The sequence below is a fragment of the Palaemon carinicauda genome, chromosome 37 (genome assembly GCF_036898095.1).
Source record: "Palaemon carinicauda isolate YSFRI2023 chromosome 37, ASM3689809v2, whole genome shotgun sequence".
Lineage (NCBI taxonomy): Eukaryota > Metazoa > Arthropoda > Malacostraca > Decapoda > Palaemonidae > Palaemon > Palaemon carinicauda.
The window spans coordinates 32788375-32814426 of record NC_090761.1 but is presented as its reverse complement, the minus strand read 5'-3'; the positions used below and the strand labels follow the sequence as shown (position 1 = coordinate 32814426).

Sequence of the window (26052 nt, the reverse complement as noted above, 5' to 3'; positions counted from 1 at the left end):
CTCTTCTGGGGCGACCAAGAAGGAAGGGCAGGAGCACTCGATCCAGGTTGTCCAGCCTGTACGTGGATGGGAATGCCTTGACCTGTAATGAATCCAGGACTATTCCCAGGTACGTCATCCTGTTGGATGGGGTTAGCTGCGATTTCTCCAAGTTGACCACGATGCCCAGGGTTTTGCACAATTGTAGAAGATCTTCACCCTACTGTTTCAAGTCTTCCTTTGAGGATGAAAGGAGTAGCCAGTCGTCCAGGTATCTGATGAGTCGAATGCCCCGTTTGTGGGCCCATACGGAGACCGTCGTAAAGACCCTCGTGAATACCTGGGGGGCTGTTGAAAGACCGAAGCACAGGGCCTTGAATTGTAACACCTGGGCACCCCACTTCACCCGAAGAAACTTCCTGCTCGGAAGTAGGCGTCCTTGAGGTCTATAGAAATCATAAAGTCGCCCTCCCTCAAGGATGCCATGACCGTTCTCGGAGTGTCCATTTTGAAGGTTACTTTCCTGAGAAATTTGTTGAGGGCTGACAGGTCTATTACAGGTCTCCACCCTCCTGTCGCTTTTCCCACTAGGAACAGGCGGCTGTAGAACCCCGGACCCGGGAATTTCACTGCTTCTAAGGCTCCCTTCTGCAGCATCGTCGTGACCTCCTCGTCCAGCGCTGCTCTCTTCGCCAGGTCCTTGGGCACCAACCAGTCCGCCTGTGTTGCTGGAACCAGAGGGGGTTGCTCTTCCACGAAGGGAATCCTGTAGCCCTCTTTTAGTACTGTTACTGTCCACGGATCTGCTTCGTGGAGCTTCCATGCTTGCCATGCGAGTCTGAGGCATCCCCCTACCTGAGGCTTGGGCAGGGGAGGGGGGCCTCCCATCTTATCTCCTATGGGAGGAACGGCCTGCCCGTCCTCTCCTGGAGGAGTAGAATGAAGACCTATACGTTGGAGGGGTAGAGGAGGATCCTCTTCGGGGGGGAACCGCAGAGGAAGGCCACTGTCTTGACGAGGGTTCCCTCCTTCCTTGAGTTGGTGCGGAACGCGCGGCCATGGGTGGTTCCGTCACTGGCCTCCTGAAGACGGGGCGTCGCGCAGTCTGTGGCTTCAGGGTAGGTAGCTCCCTCTTTTTGGCCAACTTCTCCACGACATCTTCCGCCTTCTTCGTAGGAATAAGCTGCTCCCCCCAGACGGAGCAGTTCTTCAAGGCTTTCGCTTCCCTGTCGGGAATCTTAATGGGAAGGTTCTTGACTAGGGCGTCTCTTCTCCGAAGAATCCAGTTTGCGGAGAGAGCTAAAGACTGAAAGGTCAGGAACTTAAGGGCGCGGCTACCTGACCCCAGCAACTCATTCAGAGCCTCCCGTTTTGCAGGCTCCATGGAGTCTGTAGGGATCTGGGTGCCTACAAGGGTGGTAGCCCACCAATCCAGCCAGGAGGCCACATTAACCAAGTCTTTAGACATCTCCTCCATCATTGCCGAATCGGAAGGGGAGAAGAAGGTGGATGCTGACGATGCCCTCTCGTCGGAGATGCCCTGGCACAGGATGTCTAGGGTTTCCTCGGTCTTGCAAGCACCGGTCGGCCTATTTTCCAAAGTGTAGTACTTTGTTTGCGACTTCAAACCCTGTAAGAGCTTTGCTAAGCTGTGGCCCCTGCAGGAGTCGCTATTGCGGGATATGACCCTATCGATGTGAGTCCTTCCAATCCCCACGTTACTGGCCTCGGGAAGGGAGAGAGACCACTTTTTCTGGGCGGGGACGGCTATTAACTTGTTCAGGCCTGAAGTCCAGGGTTCTTCCTCCTGAGGGGCGGGTTCTATAAGGTTGTTATAACCCCTAATTAAGGCAAGAACTCTCCTGTAAGCGGAGTCCTCCGTCACCGACGACTCGCCCTCCCCTCCTTCCGACCGATGGGGCGATGCGTGAGCACGGTCGCCGCCGTGATGACGGGGCCCTCGGTTCCCTTTACCTTCGACGTCCGCCGTCTCTCTCCTCTTTGAGGCCTTTTTCGGCGAAACGGGCTCCTCCGTGAGATAGTTCGACGGAGGTGTCCGTCCCCGTCTAGATTCTCGATGGGGGGACCTGTCGAGGCTGCCCATCCTAGACGACGGCTCCCTCCGCTGGGCGGAATAAGCGTCTCCAGGACGGGTTTTAGGCCTGCAAGACGCGGCCCTCCGCTCATCTGGTGACTCCCTGGCGCGGCACGTGGAGGCCCTTCCAGGAGGACTGTCTCCTGCCCGCTCAGGTGTCGATCTAATAGACCTGGAAAAGTCTTTCAAGTTGTTTCTTGGGACGAAAACCCACGTCCCTTGCGGGGAGACTGGTCTCCTGCTTTTGGTTGGAGGGGAACGGGGACTCATCCTGTCCTGAGATCCTGTGGGAGACCGCGAAGGGGAGTTCCTCCGCACAGATCGATCTCGTTTCCTCCTCTGGCGTCTCCGCCGTTCACTGCTTGACGAATCCGAAGAGTCACGTCCCGACGAGTAAGATTTACCCCCGTATCGAGACCTAGCACGTGACTGTGTTTTCTTGGGGCTACGCCGTACCCCTGACATAGATGGAATGGGGAGACTTTCCTGTAGCGAAGTCTTCGGCGGCAACCACCCCGACGGGCCCTCCAAACAGGGGAAGGACTCGCTTAGGCCTTCCTCCATGTCCAGTGGGGACCTCATCGGAGTCCTCGGTATGTCCCAAGCCAATGGATCCTCTTGCGGGGACTCCCCTCTGCCGACGATGCCCTCCGCCGCTGATGCCCCTGAAACTTCCACCCAGGAACCTGACGAAGAAAATGGGACCTATTAGACCACATGGGGTTCCCCGACAAGACGCGGCCCCTATGTGAGAGAGCCACGTCCCTCGGACCCCCACTACACTCACTTACGGGTGCCTGAACTGCCTTGGCAAACGAAGAATCGCCAACAAATTCCCTCCCTTGGGAAAGCGGAGCCATCTGCTTGTTCTCCCTGAACTTACCTCGTCCCCTACTCTGGGTAGAGGATGAAGGATGTACCGTACCTGACCCTTCTCCTGCTGAAGTTGCAGGGGAAGATACGCTAGTCTTCCTAGGGGACCTCTTCGACGTCTTCTTCTTTTTGGTGCCAAATTTTACCCACTGAACCTCGGTCCAATCGGCACATTCGGAACACTTGGCCGATGGCAAACATGCTTTACCCCTACACGAGGTACACAGCGTATGTGGGTCAACATCGGGCTTGGACAGTAAAGCCCCGCATGATTTACCGGCTCTAGGCCCAGGACAACGGCGAGCGTGCTCCATAGCACAACACAAAGGGCCGTAGACACAAGAAAACCAAAAGGGAAAGCACTAAAACACTAGGAAAGCACAAGGGAGCGAATTCAAAAGAACGTAGGTAAGGCACTAAACACACGCTAAGGAATCCAGACCACGTGGGAAGCACGTGGAATCAAACACAAAGGGAATCGCACAGTATGAGGAGCGACGTGTACACACGTGACCAGAAAACTTACTGCCGGGTCGTTCTCAAACCCACGCAACCTTCATCGGGCATTGCCCCCAGGTCAAGTACTCTCCCGCTAATCAGGACACTATAGAACATGGAGATAGGGTAAACTACACAAAACTCTGGTCGTCTGAGAGGAGTTACCAGTAACCTCCTAAGAAAGTGTTTCGAGGTAAGTCTCTGTGTCGGAAAAAATAAAAATTAAATAATCTACATGGGAATTGAAGGAATGCTAAGAATGCTTAAAAATGCCTATGAAAATAATAAAAAAAATACAGCATAGACAGCAACGTGTGGATTATGTTAGAGCAACATTTTTATGCGGACCTTTCAGTTAGCCAAAACATTTATTTAAATACTGATATATCTTCTCACGACTGTTGTTGTAAGAAAATCAAAATAAGTATGGAAGACTGCCAAACTATATTGATAACTATAAACCTCTTGAATTAAAAGGCTTTCACATAGTGAAACAAAATTAATTGAAGAATTGTTCAAGAACAAGTTTACTGAACTAATTCTATGCAAGTGTTGTTGACAGGACATCCCACCTAATAACTTTTTCCCGTATTTAATTGGAACAATGGTAACTACCAACAAATAAATGTAAAAACAATAGGGGTTCAAGCCATATGAAATGATAAGCTCCTCAATTGAAATGTGAATAGAATCTGTGAGATATTAAATTTGAGAAAAAATACAGCACAAAAATTTCTAAGTACAAACTTGTAGAACTATTATTACGGAATAACTTAAACAAGAACTAGGAATTCAACATTAAATGGCCTTTACATAAAATACTGAAAATATTTTCTCTAAATAGATAAAAAGGAAAAGAAAAGGGCAAAATAATACCTACCCAACTGTCCACAAACATCACACGGCCTTGGCTTGTTTGGCTTAAATTCTTCTCGAATAATAGTGAAATTGACTTCATGCGTAGCAAGACCCAACATAATTAAATCAGCATCGGCACCACATAAAACATGATGAGTATCTGGATCGTGATCGGGCTGAGCCCTTTGACGACGAATGTAATCCATAATCTTATGTTCACCTTCACCGGGGACATTAGCATCTGACAACACAACCTGCAATTACAAGTAGATACTCAAATAAAACCAGTCTCTACTTGTGAAGGATACTTATAAGAAAAGTTGCAGCTATAATAACTGAACTTTGCATAAAACCAAGAGTGAAAAATGAACAAATACAGGTTAATGAATTTACTTAAATGACTAAACCACAAAAAAAAAAAAAACACACAAAAATAGTAGACCTAAATTAATGAACTCCATGGAATGCAAAAATTCTCAAGGAGTCTTGAGGTCATATATAGTAATACAGTAATAAACTTATGATAAGTTTCAAACTAAAATCTATGATAGGTATTTTCATTTTGATATGCTATGACCTTCAGCATTTTTATCTAATAGATCAGGGGTTCCCAAACCTGGTGTCGCAACCCCAATTGGCGTTGGGAAGCAATTTTCTTGGGGTCCTGAAGAGTATGTAATAATCTAAAGGGAATTTGGTTGATATCGGGGGATTATTGATTGATTAATCAAATTTTCTGGCATACTGACATCTAAGGTCATTGACATTGATATTATTTGTTATAAATAAAGTATGAAAAAAAATTCAATTTGAAAGAATAAAAGTAAAGATGTCCTTATAAAAGTTAAATAGTTTTCAGAAGACCTGCTTCTGAAATAATCTAAAATCACCGGTAGCATAGTGTGACACATATCCAAGAATCTTGGTAAGGATGAACTCACCATCCTCACCTCGAGCCTCAAACAGATATCTATTTCTTAAGGTATTAAAAGTGGGGCAGTCGGTCAACAAGTACCAAACTGTCATGGGTACCCAAGTCATCGCAATATGGATGATGTTGCCCGGTCTTCAGAAAACTGTCAACCAAGCGTGACCAATGTGAAAACAACAAAGAGTAGTCTTCCACTTTCAGGGCATCATGTTATACCTCAAAGGAGATATAACATTCGTAATTTCTTTCATCTCATTTCCAATGCTGTTGCCAATTATTATAAAAATAAATTCTTTTACATTAAAATGTAATAATTATCAAATTTATAACAAGAAATACTGCATATTCTTGTGTAAGATTTTTTTTATTCAATGAGTTACATACATACATACATATAACAAGGCACTTCCCCCAATTTAGTGGGATAGCCGACATCAACCAAACGAAACAAAAAAGGGGACCTCTCCTCTCTAAGTGCCTCCCAGCCTGACAAGGGACTCAACCGAGTTCGGCTGGTACTGCTAGGGTGCCGCAGCCCAACCTCCTGTTATCCATCACAGATGAAACTTCATAACGCTGAATCCCCTACTACTGCTACCTCTATAGTCATCCAAGGCACCGGAGGAAGCAGCAGGGCCTACCGTAACTGCGTCACAATCGTTCGCCATTCATTCCTATTTCCAGCACGCTCTCTTGCCTCTCTCACATCTATCCTCCTATCACCCAGAGCTTTCTTCACACCATCCATCCACGCAAACCTTGGCCTTTCTCTTGTACTTCTCCCATCAACTCTTGCATTCATCCACTTCTTTAGCAGACAGCCATTTCCCATTCTCTCAACATGGCATAACCACCTCAACACATTCATATCCATTCTAGCTGCTAACTCATTTCTTACACCTGTTCTCACCCTCACTACTTCGTTCCTAACCCTATCTACTAAAGATACACCAACAGTACTCCTTAGACACTTCATCTCAAATACATTTAATTTCTGTCTCTCCGTCACTTTCACTCCCCACAACTACGATCCATACATCACATTTGGTACAATCACTTTTTCATACAGAACTCTCTTTACATTCATACCCAACCCTCTATTTTTTACTACTCCCTTAAATGCCCACAACATTTTTGCATCCTTCATTCACTCTCTGACGTACATCTGCTTCCACTCCACCATTTGCTGCAACAACAGACCCCAAGTACTTATACTTATCCACCTCCTCAAGTAACTCTCCATTCAACATGACATTAAACCTCGCACCACCTTCCCTTCTAGTACATCTCATAACCTTACTCTTACCCACATTAACTCTCAACTTCCTTCTCTCACACACCCTTCCAAATTCAGTCACTAATCGGCCAAGCTTCTCTTCCTCGTCTGCAACCAGTACAGTATCATCCGCAAACAACAACTGATTTACCTCCCATTCATGGTCACTCTCGTCTACCAGTTTAAATCCTCGTCCAAGGACTCGAGCATTCACCTCACTCTTCACTCCATCAACATAAAAGTTAAACAACCACAGCAACATCACACATCCCTGTCTCAGCCCCACTCTCTCCGGAAACCAATCACTCACTTCATTTCCTATCCTAACACATGCTTTACTACCTTTGTAGAAACTTTTTACTGCTTGCAACAACCTTCCACCAACTCCATATAACCTCATCACATTCCACATTTCTTCCCTAACAACTCTATCATATGCTTTCTCCAGATCCATAAACGCAAAATACACCACCTTACCTTTGGCTAAATATTTCTCGCATTTCTGCCTAACTGTAAAAATCTGATTCATGCAACCCCTACCTCTTCTAAAACCACCCTGTACTTCTAAGATGGCATTCTCTATTTTATCCTTAAACTATTAATCAGTACTCAACCATACACTTTTCCAACTACAATCTACAAACTAATACCCCTTGAATTGCAACACTCATCCGCATCTCCCTTACCCTTATATAGTGGTACAATACACGCACAAACACAATCTACTGGTACCATTGACAACACAAAACACACATTAAACAATCTCACCAACCATTCAGTACAGTCACACCCCCTTCCTTCAACATTTCAGCTCTCACACCATCCATACCAGATGCTTTTCCTACTCTAGTTTCATCTAGTGCTCTCCTCACTTCCTCTCTTGTAATCTCTCTCTCATTTGCATATCCCATGACTGGCACCACAACACCGGCAACAGCAATTATATCTGCCTCCATATTACCCTCAACATTCAGTAAACTTTCAAAATATTCCGCCCATCTTTTCCTTGCCTCCTCTCCTTTTAACAACTTTCCATTTCCATCTTTCACTGTCTCTTCAATTCTTGAACCAGCCTTCCTTACTCTCTTCACTTCTTTCCAAAACTTCTTATTCTCTTCATATGAATGACCCAATCCCTGACCCCACCTCAGGTCAGCTGCCCTCTTTGCCTTACTTACCTTGCGCTTTACTTGCACATTTTTCTCTCTATATCTTTCATACTTCTCTACACTATTACTCTGCAGCCATTCTTCAAAAGCCCTTTTTTTCTCTTCCACTTTTACCTTCACTCCTTCATTCCACCATTCACTGCCCTTCCTCATGCTGCCTCCAACAAATTTCTTGCCACACACATCACTTAAAATCCCAACAAAATTTTCTTTTACTAACTTCCACTCCTCCTCTAAATTACCAGTTTCTCTTACTTTCATTTCGTCATATGCCATTTTCATGCCGTAGCTCAGTGAATATTTTTTCAGGATTTTGTGTTTTTCTTTCTATACCCCCTTATATATTAAAAGAGTTTTGCAGTCTGCCGCTATAATGTATGGGACAAAACTTTTAAAAGATTCAGAGCCTCTAGACATTTTACTTTAAAGCCTTTCAAGTGAGGAATCCATGTCAGCCTACTATCAAATATTAAACCTAAAAATCTAGATTCACTTACACACGGGATCCGTTGACCTTTGATGTACATATCAGGGTCTGGATGTATTACCGCAAATACTAAAGAAATGGACAACAACAGTTTTGCTTGTAGAAAACTTAAATCCCTTCATATCAACCCACTGAATTATTTTGTCAATTGAGAGTTGTAGTTTTCTTTCAACCATTGCCATTCTAGCTCCAACAAATGATATGGAGAGATCATCTACAAATAGCGTTGACAGAATATCTTGGGGAATGACAAGGGATATCTCTTTAACCCTTTCGCTACAAGGACGTGGATTCACCACTGGAGCTTTATCACCGGATATACTCGCTCATTTAACCTATAATAGGCTACATTTCCATGTTTATTTGTTTTACTGCCGATTACAAAATATTTTTCCATTCATTGGTTAGTGGTTATATAATTATGAAAATGTTATTTTCATTAGTAAAATAAATTTTTGAATATACTTACCCGATGATCATGTAGCTGTCAACTCTGTTGCCCGACAGAAATCTACGGTCGGGATACGCCAGCGATCGCTATACAGGTGGGGGTGTACACAACAGCGCCATCTGTGAGCAGGTACTCAAGTACTTCTTGTCAACAAGAACTCAATTTTCTCCTCGGTCCACTGGTTCTCTATGGGGAGGAAGGGCGGGTCCTTAAATTCATGATCATCGGGTAAGTATATTCAAAAATTTATTTTACTAATGAAAATAACATTTTTCAATATTAATCTTACCCGATGATCATGTAGCTGATTCACACCCAGGGTGGTGGGTGGAGACCAGCATACATGTTAACAAAGAAGCTAAGTATCCCGTATTTCATTTTATTAGTTATTCAAAAATAACATAAAATAAATAAGTACCTGGTAAGGAAGACGACTTGAACCATTACTCTGCCTTTATTAAGTACGTCTTCCTTACTGAGCGTAGCGGTCCTCTTAGGATGCTGAACGACTCTTAGGTGCTGAAGTATAAAGGGCTGCAACCCATACTAAAGGACCTCATCACAACCTCTAACCTCGGCGCTTCTCAAGAAAGAATTGAACACCCGCCAAATCAACAAGGATGCGGAAGGCTTCTTAGCCGACCGTACAACCCATAAAAAGTATTCAAGAGAAAGGTTAAAAAGGTTATGGGATTATGGGAATGTAGTGGCTGAGCCCTCACCTACTACTGCACTCGCTGCTACGAATGGTCCCAGGGTGTAGCAGTTCTCGTAAAGAGACTGGACATCTTTGAGATAGAATGATGCGAACACTGACTTGCTTCTCCAATAGGTTGCATCCATAACACTCTGCAGAGAACGGTTCTGTTTGAAGGCCACTGAAGTAGCCACAGCTCTCACTTCATGTGTCCTTACCTTCAGCAAAGCAAGGTCTTCTTCCTTCAGATGAGAATGTGCTTCCCTAATCAGAAGCCTGATGTAGTAAGAAACTGAGTTCTTAGACATTGGAAGAGAAGGCTTCTTGATAGCACACCATAAGGCTTCTGATTGTCCTCGTAAAGGTTTTGACCTTTTTAGATAGTACCTAAGAGCTCTAACTGGGCAAAGTACTCTCTCCAGTTCGTTCCCCACCAAGTTGGACAGGCTTGGGATCTCGAACGACTTAGGCCAAGGACGTGAAGGAAGCTCGTTTTTAGCAAAAAACCGAGCTGCAAGGAACATGTAGCCGTTTCAGATGTGAAAACTATGTTCCTGCTGAAGGCGTGGATCTCACTTACTCTTTTAGCTGTTGCCAAGCACACGAGGAAAAGAGTTTTTAATGTGAGGTCCTTAAAAGAGGCTGATTGGAGAGGTTCAAATCTTGATGACATAAGGAACCTTAGGACCACGTCTAGATTCCAGCCTGGAGTGGACAACCGACGTTCCTTTGTGGTCTCAAAAGACCTAAGGAGGTCCTGTAGATCTTTGTTGGTGGAAAGATCCAAGCCTCTGTGGCGGAAAACCGCTGCCAACATACTTCTGTAACCCTTGATCGTAGGAGCTGAAAGGGATCTTACGTTCCTTAGATGTAACAGGAAGTCAGCAATCTGGGTTACAGTGGTACTGGTTGAGGAAACTGCATTGGCCTTGCACCAGCTTCGGAAGACTTCCCATTTAGACTGATAGACTCTGAGAGTGGATGTCCTCCTTGCTCTGGCAATCGCTCTGGCTGCCTCCTTCGAAAAGCCTCTAGCTCTTGAGAGTCTTTCAATAGTCTGAAGGCGATCAGACGAAGAGCGTGGAGGTTTGGGTGTACCTTCTTTACGTGAGGTTGACGTAGAAGGTCCACTCTTAGAGGAAGAGTCCTGGGAACGTCGACCAGCCATTGCAGTACCTCTGTGAACCATTCTCTCGCGGGCCAAAGGGGAGCAACCAACGTCAGCCGTGTCCCTTTGTGAGAGGCGAACTTCTGAAGTACCCTGTTGACAATCTTGAACGGCGGGAATGCATACAGGTCGAGATGGGACCAATCCAGCAGAAAAGCATCCACGTGAACTGCTGCTGGGTCTGGAATCGGAGAACAATACAACGGGAGCCTCTAGGTCATCGAGGTAGCGAACAGATCTATGGTTGGCTGACCCCACAGGGCCCAAAGTCTGCTGCAAACATTCTTGTGAAGGGTCCACTCTGTGGGGATGACCTGACCCTTCCGGCTGAGGCGATCTGCCATGACATTCATATCGCCCTGAATGAACCTCGTTACCAGCGTGAGCTTTCGATCTTTTGACCAGATGAGGAGGTCCCTTGCGATCTCGAACAACTTCCTCGAATGAGTCCCTCCCTGCTTGGAGATGTAAGCCAAGGCTGTGGTGTTGTCGGAGTTCACCTCCACCACCTTGTTTAGCTGGAGGGACTTGAAGTTTATCAAGGCCAGATGAACCGCCAACAACTCCTTGCAATTGATGTGAAGTGTCCTTTGCTCCTGATTCCATGTTCCCGAGCATTCCTGTCCGTCCAATGTCGCACCCCAGCCCGTGTCTGATGCGTCCGAGAAGAGACGGCGGTCGGGGTTCTGAACAGCCAAAGGTAGACCTTCCTTGAGAAGAAAGCTGTTCTTCCACCACGTTAGAGTAGACCTCATCTCTTCGGAAACAGGAACTGAGACCGTCTCTAGCGTCATGTCCTTTATCCAGTGAGCAGCTAGATGATACTGAAGGGGGCGGAGGTGGAGTCTCCCTAACTCGATGAACAGGGCCAGCGATGAAAGTGTCCCTGTTAGACTCATCCACTGCCTGACTGAGCATCGGTTCCTTCTCAGCATGCTCTGGATGCATTCTAGGGCTTGGTTGATCCTTGGGGCCGACGGAAAAGCCCGAAAAGCTCGACTCTGAATCTCCATACCCAGGTAGACAATGGTCTGGGATGGGACGAGCTGGGACTTCTCTAAATTGACCAGGAGGCCCAGTTCCTTGGTCAGATCCATAGTCCATCTGAGATTCTCCAGACAGCGACGACTTGTGGGAGCTCTTAAAAGCCAGTCGTCTGACGGAGCCGGACACAAGATCATGGTACTGCTGCACAGTCTGTGAACTGTCAACCATGGGGAAGCGAGGAAGTACAGCGACAACCCGAAACTGTCTAGACTGTCTGGGTAGTACAGACAACTCCTTATCGGGTTGCTGAGGTTGCCGCACTGCGTCACAACAAGTCACCTCTGCTGGTTGTTGAACGTCTTCCCAGTGACACACTGACTCCGTAAAAAAAAATCCTCTATCAAGGACTAAGCTTGGACTGCATGTCTTGCAACAAAGCTCAAGGTCTATGGGAGCAGGTGTGGCAACAGACGGGGTTAGCGACTGAAGCGGAACCATTTACCCTCCCTGGAAGCATGTTATGCTTAAATAAAAGTCCATAGGAGGCTAAGCAGCTTAAGGCTCCTCTCCAAATGACAGAGTCCTCAAGGGAATATCAGAAGGAGGGAGAACAGCACTTTCTCATCTACAGGAACCATATCCGAGAAAAGCTAAGTTCTCTCAGTGAGGGTTTCACTGGTGCAAAAGCAGCAGACCAGAAGGCAACGTTATGAAACTGCTTGACAGTCTGTGAACTGTCAAAAACTGAACTGTCAACCACAACAGGAGCGTGAGGACATACAGCACTGGTGTATAAGTAGCAGACCAGAAGGCAACGTCATGTAACTGCATGACAGTTTGTGAGTTGGCAACAACCAAAGTTGTGTGGGGAAGCCTCAACTCCTGCCTGACTAGTTTGCTGCTGGCGAGTGGCGGTAACCACAGTGTGTTGCGGAGGCTGACACACCGTGTCAAAACACGGCAGCTTGTGGTAGCTCCCGCACGGCAACGGAGTGCTCTGTGTGTGGGAGTCATCATACATCTGGCAGGGTTGACTGTGCATGGGTGGAGGAGCTCTCACAACAAGAGTGTGAGAGCAGTAAGCCATGCCGGGCGCACAACCGTGGGAGGTGTAGGCCCACGGGTGCATCGTCAACCTTCTCCGCAGTCGGAGTGTGGGAGCTGGCAACAACAAAAGCAGAGTGCTGGTGCGTGGGAGGGGCTGCGGTGGGTTGAGGAGCATGCGGTATGGTATGCAGAGCATGCGGTAAGGTATGCAGAGCATGCTGTAAGGTATGCAGAGCATGCTGTAAGGTATGCAGAGCATGCTGTAAGGTATGCAGAGCATGCTGTAAGGAATGCAGAGCATGCTGTAAGGTATGCAGAGCATGCTGTAAGGTATGCAGAGCATGCTGTAAGGTATGCAGAGCATGCTGTAAGGTATGCAGAGCATGCTGTAAGGTATGCAGAGCATGCTGCATGGGCTGCGGAGAATGCCGCATAGTGCTGGAACCCGGCAGCTCTACAGAACCTTCCCACTGCTGATGCGGTAGCTCACGCATGTTAGCAGATGGTGCAGCAAGAACATGCGTCTGGCAGGGTAGACTGCGCATCGGTGGTGGAGCTCTCACAGGTGGAGGGTGGGAGCAGGCAGCCGCAGTATCTGCTGAGCGCACAACCTCGGCGGGTTGTAGGTAAAACAGGCTGCATTGTCAACCTTCCAGCATGATACTCCTGCATGAAGGAGCAAGCTGAGACTGTATAGTCTGCAGCATGGACCACTAGGGTCTATGAAAGACAACAACAAACGGAGCTACTGTCCGTTGTGACTGAGGGTCTAAAACAGCTGGTGCGGCAACAGACGGAGTTACTGCCTGTTGCGGTACCACCTAGCCTCTCTTAGGAGGTGTGCAGTTGTCGTACTGCAGCGAGTCCGAACTGACCCAGTGGCTACACCTAGGCCGTTGGACTTGCGCGGAAGGGACCGACTTGCACTTAAAAGCTGCAAGATTTGGTCCATGGTTTCTGCGAGAAACCTCTTCCGCAGACGAGGAATAAATGGGCTCTCTCGTCTTTGTGTGGGTGGGGTGATCACGTCGGCAACGTGTGTAGATACACCCGAAACCACAGAGGGAAACGTCTGTTCGTCGATCAAGGCCTGAGGAACCCATAAGTCCTTCGACATTACTTCTCCCCTGGGCTTGGGAGCTTGTAAGAGGTATCGGACTAGGTGAACAACTGGCACGAACAGACGAACCCTCGAACGCAACACTGTAACACTTTGCGCATATCACTTTATCACTTTTGATTTTCTGTTTGCACTTATTTCACTGAACTCGAAACTTTAAGTGGTTTGTACCTGAAACACGCAATCCTATCCTTCATTAAAAGGTAGTAATTGCGAAAACAGTATTACAATGTAACAGAAAAACATAATGAAAGATAAAGAATTCAGTGGCTGGAAAAGAGACTAAACACTAGATCAAATAAACTACGTTTAAAATCTCTCACCGCATAAAGCCTGGGAACAAGAATAAAACTCTAGAAACGTTTTACCTTCTTCCCCTATATCGACTAGGGAGAAGAGCAAAAAAAAAAACGAAACGTTTATCCTCCTCTCTCTCCCTCCGTCTCTATCTCTCTCTCTCTTGACTTAGAACCTGAGAGATGAGCCCAATTATATATATCGTTAAAACATATTATTTGTTAAAGGAAAAAAACTGAAAGGTTTCCCAAATAAAAAGTTCCTTTATAGAATTAAAACCATTTAAGCTAAGAAAGAATGAACGAAACGCTAGAATCGGTTTACTCTTACTGCAACGTGAAACCGTGAAATACTCTCTCTCTATCGTAACGATAGAGCGCAAGTTGAACGTTCTGAACGTCAACAACTGCGGAGACTAAACAAAACGTTAGTTCAACTTTGAAAACAGTTCGAGACTTATCAAAGAAATTCTTTCAAAAACATTAAAATTAAAATAGCATAAATTCTTAACAGGAAATTTAATCGAAGAGGCCTATAAATGGCGGAGATATAAAATAAAAAATGAAAGAGAGTCTATACTCTCTTCGACACCAACACTTCCGTCTAAGGGAAGGGTCGGCCATTTAAAAGTGAAAGAGAGTCCATACTCTCTTCGTCACCATAATTAAATCAAATTAATTCCAAAAGCTTGCTAAGCTAATGATAAAGCTTCCTGAATAGCGAAGGCTAAACTCTAGAGCAAATACATCACCAAATCGTGAACAATAACTCCAGAATCAACAGCGTATCCAAGTAGGTCTAGCCGGAGGCACGACAGAGGAAAAATTGAGTTCTTGTTGACAAGAAGTACTTGAGTACCTGCTCACAGATGGCGCTGTTGTGTACACCCCCACCTGTATAGCGATCGCTGGCGTATCCCGACCGTAGATTTCTGTCGGGCAACAGAGTTGACAGCTACAAGATCATCGGGTAAGATTAATATTGAAAAATAAGGTTTCATGTAATTATCTCTAAATAATGGTAAAGCACTGTGATTTTGGGTAAAAAAAAAAAAAAAAAACTTTATATTCATTGAAGTGATTATGTTATTCAGTTATAATCCCACGATAAATAGCCGTCAAAATATATAAAACTACTTGTTAGTAATAATGAGCTTCATGTTGTACAGAAATGTAATAAAAATATCCTTTTATTTCCTTTGACACAAGAAATATTCTATAATTCATAAGTATAAGGTGTGGTAAATCTCTGTGATTTATGTGTGAAAAGCACCTCACATTCTCTATCCCTTGATTATTCCTTCCAACTTTAGCATTGAAGTTGTCAATCAATTTTCCTATCTCTCCGAGATGTATGTATGTATGTATGTACAGTATATCATATTTATATATAAAAATCGAAATTAAAATACAAAACTGAAATTTCCATCTGGTAATGCTGAATATTCAACACAAAATTAATAACAAAAAGCACTTTAAAGATTTAAAAGTTAAATTTCTCAGAGAGTTTGTAACTTTACACAATATCATAGGCTGGTTGGACTTTAGTCTCCTTGAATATTTCTTGGGAGTAATTTTCAACAAAATACCAAATGAGCATCAGGTAGGTACCAAAAGTACGTCCAGCGTAAATCTATCCAGATAATTGAAATATAGGATACAACCCAGTCCTAGTCATATGTGCAACATGCAAGAGGTATTATACTTGGTGGTACAGTATAGCAATACATATCAATGAGCACTGCTTAAAGAGTACTAGAACTAGAAAAATTTCCATTACTTCTTATATCTTTTATCTATTTCCTTATTTTCTTTCCTCACTGGGCTATTTTTCCCTGTTGGAGATTTTAGGCTTATAGCATCTTGCTTTTCCAACTAGGGTTGTAGCTTAGCAAGTAATAATAATAATAATAATAATAATAATAATAATAGCACCAATTTCTGAAATACCAACCAGTATATGTGAGAGAAAATGTAACAATGAGCATGCCCATCTAATAGTAAATGATAAAAGAGATACTACTGCTAGAGAGTTAAGGGGTCCTTTGACTGGCCAGATTTTACTACTTTGGATCGTTCTCTCTCGCTTCGGTTCATTTTTTCTTTGCCTATGCATACACCAAATAGTTTGGCCTATTCTTTACACATTCTCCACTGTCCTCATACACCTGACAGCACTGAGATTACCAAACATTTCTTCTTCTCTCAAGGGGTTGACTACTGTAATGTAATTATTCAGTGACCACATTCCTCTTGATAAAGGTAGAAGAGACTCTTTAGCTATGGTAAGCAGCTCTTCTAGAAGAAGGCCACTCCGAAATCAAACCACTGTTCTCCAGTCTTGGGTAGTGCCATAACCTCTGCACCATGGTCCTGGGTTAAAGTTCTCAAGCTTGAGGGTACACTCGGGCAAACTATTCTATCTTATTTCTCTTCCTCTTGTTTTGTTAAAGTTTTTTATAGTTTACATAGGAAATATTTATTATGTCGTTACTGTTCTTAAAATATTTTATTTTTTCCTTGTTTCCTCTCCTCACTGGGCTATTTTCCCTGTTGGAGCCCCAGGGCTTATAGTATCCTGCTTTCCCAACTAGGGTTGTAGCTTAGCATGTACTACTACTAATAATAATAATAATAAAAAATATACTTAAATCCAACCTTAATGTTTCTCCAAGCTGGATCTGTGTTGAGTCTTTCGTGAACATAGTAATGTAGGCACTTCGACAACCGATCCATAAATGGTGTGCCAGGAGTAATACAGTTTGAATCAAAATGTGCTTCCTTTGGCTTCTCGGGGGGTAACTTATAACCTGAAAATGAACATTAAAAATAAATTTCAGATGCAAATAAAATACGGAATCTTAATAAAAATATTCTATTTCTAAACTCACCTGAGGTTCATTTTGCTTCTCTCTGGGAGCTTGGTCTTATTGCTTACATATAAAACTAAAAAATTTCCCATTTTCTTTCCTTTCAATAGACTTACAGTCTACAGTACATCAAAACTATTCCCTATCCTCTTGACACTACAAGGGAAGAATGTGAACATGTACAGTATATCAAAATCAGGTTTGTATACAAATAAATAGGAAATATTTAAAGTAATTTGTATTTGGAAAAAAAGAAATTGAGGATATTACAACCTATTATAGCAGCAATTCCTAGTCGACGATATCTAGTGTGATTTTTCGTCTGGCACAGTAAATTTTCAGAGCTTGGGTGTACAGTATTATGAAATGTGATAGGTAAATATTAATTAGCTATACATTTGTTAACCCAATTTCATTATAGAGTACTGTATATTCACATAAAATAAACAACTAAACCAGGCGTATTGATACCATCGTAACAATGTTTTCAAGTGTTTGTTTACTGTATATGAAAGCACTGTTGCTAAATGCTTCTAATCAAATTTTAAAAAAAGAAGTAAAATTCAAGTTATATTTCCCCAATTCCTCATGTAAAAATTTGCATACAAAACTAATTATTGATCAAATAAAGAATTCTCTAGAAATTTCACAAGCTGGAAAATTTTCTGTTGTGTGACTCTAGATCTAATTAGTTTACAGCTAACTCAACTTTCAATGAGATGTTTTTGTCAAGTTTCTCATCAGCAACAACTATATCATTTTATAATCCATGCAACAGTCATTAACAAAATATTGTTCCATTACAAAATATCAACAAAATATGAGAAAATAGATAAATACTGCATAAATATCTGCTTGGATACCATTAGTTGGCATGTTTGCAAGGCGAATTATCAACTGACCACCAAAGCAAAACCAAATATCTCGTTACCTTTACATATTGAAGAAAGTATTCACAATAAATACGACAAATTTGTAAATAATATGTATTTTTCCCTAACTAATAAAAACCGAGAGTTATTTATAATGGATATTCTTTCAAAGAGCTAGAAGGTAGCCATTTAGACTTTTGGTGCGAGGTGGCAACCCAACCCAGAGACTGAGTAGGAGTTAGCTAGAGGTACCAGCCACCTGTATATATACTCACGGAGTGGTGAACTCGTCACTTTTTTCTTTGCAGGCAGGACTCATTGTGGGACAGTTGATGGCGGGACAATTTGTATAAATAACTCCAGGTTTATATTAGTTAGGGAAAAATACAAATTATCTACAAATTTGTCATTTGTTCACCAAACTAAAAAACCTTACATTATTTGTAATAGATGACTCACCTTTAGGTGGGTATATAAATACACCTACTGTTATAGTCATTGACCCGGATTTGGCTAGTAGAGTATTAGACTGTAATCGTGGGAAACCTTGCCACCTCGCTTATCAATAAAAAAGAGAATGATAGCAGCCTGAGCAAATTGGATGAGATACAACTTATGAATGTCTAGGTAAGAATGTTCTAAACAGAAATCTTACACATAAAATAGAACTTTCCTAATGTTTCCTTCGCGGAAAACATTGGGGACGTGCATGAGTACTTTCATTCAGCCCAGACTTAACTCAATTAACCAATGATTTCAATCAATTGCTACCCACCCAATAAGGAGCCCAAGGTACTTTAAATCACATGTTGAGCGGCCACCACAGGACCGATAGAAAACATATCAAGTCTCCTGTGGGTCATGACTTATAGAGTGTGCTGTGAACATAGTTTGACATTTCCAAACAGCTGGTTGTAAAACTTGCAACACAGAGAAATTGCGTTTGAATGCAAGGGATGTACCGATACCCCTGACATCATGAGCTCTAGGTCTGCTAGCTGGAGAATGTTCAAGATTGATAGCCCGGTCAATGACCTTGCATATACAAACAAACAGATTTTTTTGTGATCCTCCTTTTAGTTCTACCCAACCACCAATGTTAGTCGAGGTTGGATTGCTCCTGTATGTTTAAGGCAGTACCTCAAACTCCTTACTGGACATAGTAACAATTGATGTGGATCATTGGTTACAGAACATACTCTTATTCTCTTAGCCGACGCTAAAGCAAGTGGGAACGCAATCTTCAAAGTGACATTACAGTCTGTTGCAAGGCGTAATGGTTCGTAGGGAGGTCCTTACAAGAACCTCAAAATGCGCACCACGTTCCAAGGAGGAGGTCTTATCTCCGACTAGGGGAAAGAGATCTCAAAACTCCATACGAGTAAAGAAAGTTCCAACGAAGAAGAAAGGTCCACCCCATTCAGCTTAAGGCTGAGCCTTTCACCGCTGAAAGTGAAAGGTGTTTTTCCTCCAGAAAGATAAATAAAAAACTCTGCTATTAAAGGTATAAAGGCTACTCATGAATGGCAAGGGACAGTGACATTGCCCTATCAACCAGGACAATGGCCTAGAGACTGACCATATATACATATGATCAGTGCCCAAGGCCCCTCTCCACCCAAGCTAAGATCAAGGAGGGCCAGGCAATGGCTGCTGATGACTCAGCAGATAGACCTGTGGGCTACCCCAACCACCCCATCCTAAGCTCACAAGGATGGTGAGGTTACAGCAACCAAAAGAACTAACAAGTTTGAGCGGGACTCGAACCTCAGTCTGGCATTCACCAGTCAGGGACAACGCCATCCACAAAAGACATTCCATTTTGCCTGGTATACTGAGGCAGAGGACTGTCATGTGACCAGACACTTGTTTTGCAGCTTGTTGTGAAAAACCTCTCTGAGTAAGATGCTGGATATTCTCCAGCCGTGAAGACGTAGAAATGGAACCGTCCTGTGAAAGATGTTTGTGTGTGGTTGTTTGAGTAGATCAGGTCGTGGGGGTAGTTCTATCGGGAGATCTATGAGAAGATGCAGAAGGTCCGGGCCCCACTCTGCCTGATGCCAAAGCGGAGCTATGAGGGTCATCAGAAGATTGTTGGAAATCCTGATTCTGTTGAGCAATTCTCCTCATCAGACAGAACAGGGGCAAGGCGTACACTTCGATGTTGTCCCACCATTGTAGGAATGCATCTTGCCATAGAGCAAGATTGGGATCAGTACAACGGAAGCCTGTAGTTCAGGGACGTTGCAAACAGGTTTCACTGTCGGGAACCCCAAAAAGTCAAGACTTTGTTCGGTATCAGATGATTTAAAGACCATTCGGAACCCACTATCTGAGTGGCCCTTCCCAGGTTGTCTGCAAGCACATTCCTCTTGCCCGGAATGAAGCAAGCCGATTAGGATACCGAATGATCTTCCAACCATCGAAGAATCTCTACTGCAACATGGCATAGGGGCAGTGAAAAGAAATCTCCTCCTGTTGTCGCTCATCAACGCACCAAAGTGACCCGCCAACAACTGATGAACTTCTGAAGAGCTAGAAAGGCTGCTCTCATCTCCAAGAGATTTATGTGCTGGTACCTTTCGGATTTGGACCAAAGACCCAAAACCGTTCGTTGAAGTGAGCGAGCTCCCAAACCTACTTTTGATGCGTCTGTGAAGAGCAACAAGTCCGGAGGGGGAACTAAGAGATCTTAGCCTTTGCGGAGTTTGTTTTCTGCCACCCACCAAAGAAGAGCCATCACTTGGTTTGGTGATATGTGGACCAGGATGTCTTGAGAATCCCAGAGTTGATTCCACAATGTTTTCAAATGCCATTGTAGGGATCTTATCCTGAGACGGCTGTTGGGAACTAGACGGATCAAGGTCAAATGGCCTAGAAGCTTAACCCTTCCGTCTGGGGAAGGGTTTTGCCACTTCCTTTAGTCTGAGAATTCTGTCTTCTGATGGAAAGACTTTCTGAAGTTTGGTGTCTATAACTATGCCAGATAAACCAGTCTCTGAGATGGAAGCAGAGAAAACTACCGGAGATTTATCAAGATCCCCAGATCCTGACAAAACTCCAGAAGCTTGTCTCAGTGATGGAGAAGAGTCATAACTGAGTCTGCGAGAATCAGCCAGTCGTTGGGATAACGAAGCAGACGAATACCATTCCTGTGAGCCCAAGATGACAACAGGGCAAACACCCAGGAGAAGACTTGAGGCACTGTCAAGAGACTGAAATAGAGAACTTTGAACTGGTAATGAATATTCTCCCGTACAAACCTGAGATACTTCCTTAAAGATGGATGGATTTGGATCTGAAAATATGCGTCTTGGAGATCTAATGTACACATGAAGTTCCTAGGGCGTACTGCCTGAACGATTGTGTCTGCCATCTCCATCCTGAATGGAAATTGCTGGACAAACTTGTTCAAGTGAGAGAGATCTACGAGTGGTCTCCAGCCAGCAGACACCTTTTTCCCCAAGAAGGAGTCGACTGTAGAAACATGGAGACCCATTGAGGACCACTTAGAGAGCACCCTTCTTCAGCATGGTCTGAGCCTCAGCCCGAAATGCCAGTTCCTTTAAGGATCCCCTTGAATAGGAACTTAGCGGAATCGGATTACGAGTCAGAGGAGGGAGAGATTATGTGAATGGGACGCAATAACCAAAACTGATCACAGCAATCATCCACGAATCAGCCCCATGATGCTGCCACCTTAGCCAGAGGGATTGCAGGCATCCTCCCACTGGTGGTTGGTAGGGGGGATTGCCCTCCCTAGCAGGAGCGGCCACCTCGGCCACCCCCTCTACCTCCTTTCTTCCTTCAAAAGGTTTTAAGAGCCTTTCTGATCTCTGGCTTGAAAGGGGCGTTTAGAAACCATAAGAGGTGCGGAGGACCTAGGAGTCGATAGGTTAACGGTGTTCTGCAGACTTCTGGAAGGCTGCGAAGGCCTACCGTAGGACCACGATGTGATGGCCTTGTGAAGGAGAGAGTCATTGGAAGATTTTCTCCGACGATCAGCCGCCCTCTCTACCTTTTCAGGAGAGAAAAAGAGAGGAACCCTCGAGCGTAGAGTTTCTCAGGCGTGATATCTTCACCTTCGGCATCTGTTTATGGAAACGACCCATTATAGTATCCCAAAGTTTAAGGATGGCAACAAGGCTCGTCGTCAGCAGGAGGCAGTACGGAGGGTGAAAGGAGAACCTTGCAAATGCCCAGGGAGAAGTTGGCAACAGGCGAAGAATCCCTCTCAGCCCAACGTTGAAGGCGACGTAGAAGCGCTTCCTTCGAAGGGGAAGAAGAAATCCCCAAGGATGGCCAAGCTTGCAAAACATCTGAAATAGAGAAGGGCATCTTAGAGGCAGAAGAAGTTGCTTCTCTAGGGGAAGCAACAACTCCCCTAAGTCCGTGAGATCACCCAGGAGTTAAAGGGACTACGCTCCTACTCGGTCGTTCCCTGGAGGATGACGGTCAAGGAAGAGCTTCGGAATGAGGTGTAGGAAAGGACAAAAGACAGGAAACTTGCGATAGCTTTGTCTGAGTTAAGACTCAGAGTGAGAGCGATTGCGCTTAGCCTTCATCTTCCTGCGTCGCCCAAACTTTTACCACTGGAAGGCAGATCATCCCCTACACTCGTCACAAGTGAGTCTTGCTTGCAACGACGCCCCCTACAGGTCAGACATAAAGAATGTGGGTCGGTAAGTCAACGTAAAACGAGCGCAAAATAACGTTCATCAATGTCAATGGCAACCTGAGGAGGAGAGAGAAGACACAACCGCTCTCTATATGCCAAAGAGAAAAAGTGACTAGTTTACCTCTGTGAGTATATATATACAGGTGGCTAGTACCCCTAGCTACCACCTACCCAGTCTCTGGGTAGGGTTGCCAACTCGCATATAAAGTCTAACTGGCTACCTTCCAGCTTTGCCAAAAGAATATCCACCCTAAATAACGAAAGGTTTGTTAGTTTGATGAACAATTATTTAATATATATAAATAATAATTGCTGGCTTATATTTTATGTCTGGTTAGTGTGAGTGTGTGAATGTCATCACTGGGGTGTTTGAGGGTTGTCAAACTCCCCGATACAACTTTATCTTAAAAGTGTTAAGATGCAGGGTGAATTTTGTGGGTATTTTTCTGGAAAAAGGGCACCTTATGACACAGGAATTACGGTACTTTCGGCGAAGCTGGAAGACTAGTCATGAGACTTTTGTGACGTGTAACTACCCCACCACAAATTAATGGGGGGTTAGTACCGGCTACCCTGCTGATACACCTATGTTCTATCGTCACTTTTGCTTGCAGGCAGGACTTATCAGGGGATATGTGATGATGGGGCAAACTTGTATGAAAGCTCAAGGTTTGTATTGTTAAGAAAAATGCAAATTACTGCACTGTACTGTACTTTAAATTTGTCATTTGTTTCGACACTAAATACAAACTCTTTAGTTTTTTATTAGGGAGACTCGGCCCTTTGGTGGGTGAAGTCCTTACCAACTGGCTGGCTTTTGACCGGGGTTTTTTCCCACTTCGTGCTATGCACATATAAGGGGGAAACCCTGACACCTCGCTAAAACCTACATGCAATACCAGGCTTTACCTGCCTGAGAAATCTGTGATTGTGTGATACTAACAGTGTGACTAGTCTAGGTAAGAATTCTCAGAAATGTAGGAGTCTTTGAACCAATCATATACATTACCCATTCCCACCTCACCAGTGGGTATGGGGACGCAACAAGTATATAAAGTAGTCGTCGACTCACGGCCTATGCAACTTATGACTGTTTGACTTTGTGACCATTATTTCAGGGTGATGACATCACAAGTCTATTAGAAATAGTACGCTAATAGGACAAATATTTCCTTAGAAATAATCTATTTCCTTGTATAAATTGAATGGATTTATCCTGGTAAATTAGTATTTTTTTTATTTATATACAGTGAACCCTCGCTACTTCGCGGTTCGACAATCGCGGATTCACCACTTCGCGGGGTTTTCCCATAACCCATATATATATACATATCGCGGATTTTCCGGAAAATTCGAAAATACCGCGAAATCTGAAAACAACCAAATACAATATTTTGTTACCCTGTAATTCCATTAATACTGTAATTAGTAATATCTGCTCTTACTGATTGTTCATTGCATTACACTATGATATATAATTCAGCACCAGAAAGAAATAAAACACGAAAAGAGAATGTGATCCTACGATACATTCAGCTACGTAGGTAAAAATTAAATCGAACATGAAACGCAAATCAGATGCAGTCAAACCATATTAGAATGGTGTGTACTGTAATGGATGTGCTTCTTTTCCATGAATCTTTTGTATGTATACGTACGTAGTACAGTACTGCATCCAATAATATTCTTTGTTGCAAAAATCACATTTCGAATACTGTAAGCGTACGAGAGAGAGAGAGAGAGAGAGAGAGAGAGAGAGAGGAGAGAGAGAGAGAGAGAGAGAGGCGTAAAATAGCCGTACGTAAATTTTTATTATTATTGTTATATTATTATTATTGTTGTGTTGTTAATAAAATTATTATGTTATTATTATTATCATCATTATTATTATTATTATGTACAGTACTTATTATCATTATTTATTATTATTACGGTATTGTACTTAATCTACGTACGTTCAGTATGCGCGGGGGCATCTTCTATGAGTAACCACGCGCCATAGTACTAAGACGGGTTGTGATTGGTTCAAGCGCTGATAGATGACGAATCAAAACTCAAGTTTTGTTATCTAGCCTGTGATTGGTGTTTTGCCCGCATCTTCTACCCGCAGCATCACAGTTCTCGCGGGGCTGCATCGTTCACTTTCTCTTTCCGCGTATTGCTGGAGTAGACGTTCTTAACTTTGTGAAGTTTAATCTGTGCTGTGTGCGACTGTTTTAAGTTGAACTTTTTGTTGAACTTTCTGTTACAATGCCTCCCAAGCGTTCTGCTTCTAGTAAGGCTGGTAGTGAGCCTAAACGCCACCGAAGGATGATGACGATAGCTGAGACGGTTACGCTTCTCGACATGTTAAAAGATGGTAGAAGTTACGCGGCCGCCGGCCGCCATTTGGCATCAACGAATCCACCGTTCGCTACATCAAGAAGGGACGAGGCGAACATTAGAAAGACTGCTGCAATCACCTTTAGCAGATCAGCGAAGCGAGTCGTTACAACGCGTAATAAAACGATCGTACGCATGGAAGGTGCTTTAGCTGTGTGGATTGCCGACTGCCGGAAGAAGAACATAGCGTTGGATACGAACACCATCCAAACAAAGGCTTTGAGCTTATATGAGAATTTTGCTGCAAAGGAACCTAAAGACGACGACGGCAACCATGCTGAAGATGATGATGATGCAGATGATCCTCAACCAGGGACATCCACTGATTCCCAGCCTCAGAAACGTTTTTCCGCAAGCAAAGGATGGTTCGTGAAGTTTCAGAAACGCTTCGCCCTGAAAAGCGTTTCCCTGCATGGGGAGTCTGCTTCCGCTGACCCTGCCGCTGCTGAAACTTACGTGAACCAGACTTTCAAGAACATTATCGCTGAAGGTGGATACAAGCCGGAACAAGTCTTTAATATGGATGAAACCGGCTTGTTTTGGAAGAGAATGCCGTCGCGAACTTTCCCTGTTCAAAGAGGAAGCCAAAGCCTCTGGCTTTAAGGCATTCAAGGATCGCGTTACCCTCGTGATGTGTGGCAATGCTGCTGGATTTTTGTTAAAGCCGGGGCTTATTTATAAGTCGCAAAATCCTCGCGCTTTGAAAAATAAAAATAAGAATCTCCTTCCCGTGTACTGGATGCATAATCAAAAAGCATGGATTACGAAGATGCTGACCTCCAACTGGTTCCACCAGTGTTTCATCCCGCAAGTCCATGAATATCTCTTAGAGAAGGGCTTGCCATTCAAGATCCTTCTCCTTATGGATAACGCTGGTGGACACGCAACTGACCTGTCGCGTGAGGGCGTTCAGGTTGAGTTCCTGCCACCCAACACCACGTCATTAATTCAACCAATGGACCAGGGGGTTATCAGGGCGTTCAAGGCCCTCTACACGAAGAATACCTTGGCGGACCTCGTTGCGTGTGTGGATGCTGCCCAAGATGACGAGGATGAAGACTTCAACTTGAAGGCGTACTGGCGGCAGTACACCATAGCCACGTGCCTGCAGAATATTCAAAAGGCACTTCAAGAGATGAAACCTGCAACCGTAAATGCGAGCTGGAAGAAGGTGTGGCCCGATATTGTTTACGACGACAAGGGATTTACTCCGTCAGAAATCAACACTCTGCAATACGGAAAATCTGTGCAGTTGGCTGCCATAATTGGGGGTGACGGGTTTGGCGACATGGACTCGAAGACGTCGACGAGTTGTTGG

At 44.1% G+C, this 26052-nt stretch overlaps 1 protein-coding gene across 1 annotated transcript in view; it reads right to left on the bottom strand.

Annotated features, from left to right (window-relative positions):
• Positions 1-18173, bottom strand: part of LOC137629259 (5'-3' exoribonuclease 2 homolog) — a 78146-nt gene extending 59973 nt beyond the window's left edge. The window contains exons 1-3 of the mRNA XM_068360520.1: positions 18134-18173; positions 16591-16742; positions 4326-4557 (exon numbers count right to left, since the gene is read on the bottom strand). Coding sequence (XP_068216621.1) covers positions 4326-4557; positions 16591-16742; positions 18134-18173 — 424 coding nt within the window. The remainder of the gene's footprint in view (positions 1-4325; positions 4558-16590; positions 16743-18133) is intronic.
• Between the last annotated feature and the right edge of the window lie 7879 nt (positions 18174-26052).